Source organism: Symphalangus syndactylus, chromosome 13, assembly GCF_028878055.3.
Source record: "Symphalangus syndactylus isolate Jambi chromosome 13, NHGRI_mSymSyn1-v2.1_pri, whole genome shotgun sequence".
In the NCBI taxonomy this organism is placed as follows: domain Eukaryota; kingdom Metazoa; phylum Chordata; class Mammalia; order Primates; family Hylobatidae; genus Symphalangus; species Symphalangus syndactylus.
The window spans coordinates 22449874-22454373 of record NC_072435.2 but is presented as its reverse complement, the minus strand read 5'-3'; the positions used below and the strand labels follow the sequence as shown (position 1 = coordinate 22454373).

Sequence of the window (4500 nt, the reverse complement as noted above, 5' to 3'; positions counted from 1 at the left end):
GAGACAGAAGGTAGATTAGTGATTGCCGGGGTCTGGGGTGGGTGGGCAGGGGGTGATTACTGATGGGGATGGGGTTCCTTTTGGGGCGATGAGATGATTCTGGAACTAGAAACTAGACAGTGGTGATGGTTGCACAACATGGTGCATGTCTTAGTCCCATGAAATTGTGCACTTGAAGAGGGTAAAAATGATGAAATTTATGAATGTGCATTTTACCAAAATAACAAAATATCTGTGTAGAAGCTTAATCCTCATAGGATTCTTTAGTGCTGTCTCTTCTCTAGAGCGAATAATTCTGGGGTTAAGAAGGTTTGTTGTGGGACAATATCTTATGCTGTAACTATTTTTATTTGTCTTATCGCATAATTATGACTAACGATTGGCCTTGGATCTTATCATGATAAGAAAACATAAAGAATGGACATGATTGTTACATCAGATTTTAGGCGCTTCACATTACCATCCTATTTGATTTACAGTCAAAAACAATGTTGTTCGATGGGCAGGAAAACCGATTCAGCCTTTGCACAATGATCCCCTAGAGATCAGAATCCAGGGGAGCATTCAGATTTTACCCCAGAACATGTAGTCAGGTGTAGACGCTGGAAGAATAACAGAGTGGATTGATTTTCACGGTGCTGAGTCCAGTGCTAGAGGGGAAGTGGGGTCCGGGATTGGGATGAGGGATTTGGAAGGGAGAGGTGGGTAGAGTAGAAACTTAAACTAACAGAGCTCATGCTTTTTTTCCCTGCAGACTTCTGAATGAACAGTGAATCTATTACTGAGAAAAACCAGGGGCAGCCTGTGTAGATAGGTCGCAATTAGACACCGGCTACTGGAAGAGCTTTCCCAGACTGATTGAAATACTCTCCAGTAGATATGGCTGCAAATTGCACACCCTCATGGGGTCAGGGAGGACCCTGCCACAGCCCTGGGTCAGAGCCACCACGGTCCATGCCATCCCCAGCAACTCAACCTGGAAATCATGACAGTGATCCTGAGACTTGTCACGTGAACTTCAGGATGTTCAGCTGCCCGGAGGAGTCGGACCCCGTCCAGGCTCTGAGGAAACTCACTGAGCTGTGCCATCTGTGGCTGAGGCCCGACCTCCACACCAAAGAGCAGATCCTGGACATGCTGGTGATGGAGCAGTTCATGATCTCCATGCCCCAGGAGCTCCAGGTCTTAGTCAAGGTGAACGGTGTGCAGAGCTGCAAAGACCTGGAGGACCTGCTACGAAATAACAGAAGACCCAAGAAATGGGTGAGTGGGACCCTCGTGATGGGTGCAGGGAAGGGGAGCTGGGATGGGGGCTGCACGGTGCAGCTGGACTCGAGAGGACCCAAAGGGCTGCTCTAGGTCAGGACTTCCAAGTAGAGGAGAGTTTGCCCGTCAGGGACATATGGCAGTGTCTGGGGACAGTTTTTGATTGTCACGAGGGGGAGGACAGGAGATGCTGCTAAGCATTCTCCAATGCTCAGGACAACCCATCATGACAAATAATCATCCAGATTCAAATATCAGCTGTACTGAGATGGCAAGTTCCTGATGCAGGAGATGGACAGGCAGAGGGGGTACAGGGACCCACACACTGTGTGAGGTCAACATGAAAGAAAGACATTGGTAAAATATTAGGCCTGATGGAACGTAGGGAAGGAGGCATTAGAGTGAACTGAAGGGGAGCCCAGAAGTCCCAACGTGAGGCAGGGAAAGTGGTTGGTATCAGAGATGCAGGGATCTGCCTCCAGGTCTGCACATGAGCCCACCATCGGCCAATTGAGTTGGATTCACCCAGAATATTTCTCCTTGTCTTCTCTTTGGTTTAGAGAACCTTTCATCTAAAGGACTCATATTTATGTATTTATCTATAAAAGAAAAAAATTCAGACAGATTACTGTGTCCCGAGCTGATTCAGCATCAGGAAGGCAGATTTGAACATTAATTACAGTAAAGTGTGAGCATTATGGCAGGACCCAGGGAATGTGAGAGCTACTTTCAGGTTCTCATAGTGAGTCTGATTGTCTTTTTTCTCTCTACAGTCTGTAGTCAACTTGCTTGGCAAAGAATATCTTACGCAGGATTCAGATGTTGAGATGGCTGAAGCCCCTGCCAGTGTCGGAGATGATCCGAGAGACGTGTCCAGCCAGCGGGTCTCCTCTGTGAACCACATGTGTCTGGGGGAAGGCCAGGCCCGCCAAGAGCTGCAGACCCTGCCCAGGGTCCCTGCACTGTCCAGGAGGCAGGTGAGTGTGTGAGGCCTTGGTGTCTGGGCAGAGGTGGGAGAAGGAACAGGAGGAAGTCATGTGGCCGCTGGACTGATGGAGAGATTTGGCACCGGACAAGATTAGAGCCATTCCCCATGGACATGATACATCCCCAAAAATTCATTCCCGAGCCATCACAGAGAGGGAAGCCTCATCTACTTTTCCCTGTACCATGAGAGCTTTTAGCATTTAGGGTGGGGGGTAAGAAATGGTCTCAGTGAAGTGAGGGAGGCAGTTGTCACAGATGAATGAACTGAAGGTCCCTTCCCCATCCAGTTTCCGCAAAGACATTTAATGTAATAATTCAGCAAGGAACTCACTTTCTACAGATTGCCTATTTCTTAATTTGAGGAGTGTTTCTCAACTGGGCTGATTCTGCCTTTCCAGACACATGGCCATGTCTGGAGATGTTCTTGTGTGTCATTATAGGGAGTGATGGGGTGTTAATAGCATCTAGAGGGTGGAGGTGGGGTCTCTGCTCTGCACAGGAGCGCCCCCTCCAGGAGGGTGAGGCAGCCCCAATGCCAGTGGTGCCACAGCTGAGGGGCCTCCACCTAGAGTCATGCTCCTTCCAGCGTCAGGGGCAGGGAGACGTTGGCAAGGCGGGGAGAAATATGCTCAGAGAACCAAACAGTGAAAACCACCACATCTGTGTCATAAGAAGAGTTGGTGCATCCAGTCAGGAAGGGACAGTGATGTCCGTGCTTCCACCAGTTTAGGCACAGCAGTCACTGCTCTTGGTTTTCCATTGTCAGGAAGAGGACTTCCTGCTGCCAGAGACTATTGTCATGAAAGGTGACCCTAAGGCTCTGAGACCCAAGCCGACCTTGGAGAAGGACCTGGAGGAAGACAGGGAGGAGAACTCAGGACTTACATCCCCAGAGCCTCAGCTTCCAAACAGTCCCAGTAAGTATGAAGACCTAGACCTGTGTGGAGATAGCCCCTCTCTTCTGGGGTGCGGGGCTGGGGGCCCAGCATTATCATGTCTGTGGGAGTTGGCACTCAGCTGCCAAAGCCTCTCCATCCCTTACTCTCCAGAAACCTACAGTCCAATGTCTTAGGCTTGAGCTTGAGGGGAAGTTGTCAGCCAACATCAGTGTTTGGTTGCAATGAGTTTGGTGTATTGAAAATGCGCCTTATTAACTGTTGTGTGTGGAATCCCTTCTCCCAGCAGGTGTGGTGGGAGCTAAGGAGGGGAAGGAACCCCAGAAAATAGCCTCTGTGGAAAATGTGGATGCTGACACACCTACTGCCTGCGTTGTGGAGAGAGAAGCTTCGACTCACAGCGGGAGCAGAGGAGACGCTCTGAATCTGAGAGATCTCAAAAGAAGCAAACCAGACGCCTCCTCCATTTCCCAAAAAGAGCCTCAAGGAGAAGCCACACCTGTGGGCAACAGAGAATCCCCGGGACAAGCTGAGATAAATTCAGTTTATTCCCCAGGCCCTGCGGGCCCGGTCAGTCACCTGGATGGCCGAGAAGTTAAACTGCTGCCCTTTGCATGTGAGGTGTGCAGTAAGAGGTTTAAGTATCGCGGCAAGCTAGCCATCCACATGAGATCACACACAGGAGAGAGACTCTTTCAATGTAATCTCTGCGGGAAGCGCTTCATGCAGCACATAGGCCTGCAATATCACCAGCGAGTCCACACTGGCGAGAGGCCCTACACGTGTGACGTCTGCCAGAAGCAGTTCACCCAGAAGTCCTATTTGAAGTGTCACAAGAGAAGCCACACAGGGGAGAAGCCCTTCAAATGTAAAGACTGCAGTAAAGTTTTCACCTACAAGGCGAATCTGAAGGACCACCAGCGCATCCACTCCGGAGAGAAACCCTACAAATGTTCCAAGTGTCCAAGAGCCTTCGGTCGGCCGACGACCTTAAGACGCCACCAGAAAACACATTCAGAAGCCACTTCACAGTGACTTTGTCATCGGGTCTGTCTTCTGCACCAAGGAGGTGTGAATGAAGATTTTTCACCGATGTTATCAGATGATGTTTGACACATGAAGGGCGCCCGGCACACAGACGGGTGCCCTAGATAGGAATTCCCAGGATGTTTGTTTAAATCTTTTTCCTCCCCAGTGAATTTTGGTTTTTGTTTCATTATGTCTATTGTTATAGGTTTATTTTGGCTTGTGTTGCTGTTCTTTCAATAAACATCTTATTAGTTTTCAATATTTTGTAACAAAAAACGGAGTCTCCTGATTGACATGCTGTTACGCACTGTTTTTCTGTAAA

General features: G+C 49.1%; 1 protein-coding gene across 2 annotated transcripts; it reads left to right on the top strand.

Annotated features, from left to right (window-relative positions):
- The first annotated feature begins 879 nt into the window (after positions 1 to 879).
- Positions 880 to 4184, top strand: ZSCAN5C (zinc finger and SCAN domain containing 5C). 2 transcript variants are annotated; one of them, XM_055240000.1, is made up of 4 exons: positions 880 to 1263; positions 2040 to 2243; positions 3020 to 3170; positions 3439 to 4184. In XM_055240000.1, the coding sequence occupies exons 1-4, from the start codon at positions 880 to 882 to the stop codon at positions 4182 to 4184; spliced, it is 1485 nt and encodes a 494-aa protein (XP_055095975.1). The 2 variants fall into 2 exon arrangements, with proteins under 2 accessions (XP_055095975.1, XP_055095974.1); XM_055239999.1 differs by having other exon boundaries at positions 3436 to 4184.
- Positions 4185 to 4500: the final 316 nt, after the last annotated feature.

What these genes read in the sequence shown, in the direction of transcription:
- ZSCAN5C (XM_055239999.1), top strand. Translation starts at nt 880, where the DNA reads ATGGCTGCAAATTGCACACCCTCATGGGGTCAGGGAGGACCCTGCCAC. An exon ending in CTGCACTGTCCAGGAGGCAG is followed by an intron (nt 2,244 to 3,019) that starts GTGAGTGTGTGA and finishes TTCCATTGTCAG; the next exon opens with GAAGAGGACTTCCTGCTGCC. An exon ending in TCAGCTTCCAAACAGTCCCA is followed by an intron (nt 3,171 to 3,435) that starts GTAAGTATGAAG and finishes CCCTTCTCCCAG; the next exon opens with CAGGTGTGGTGGGAGCTAAG.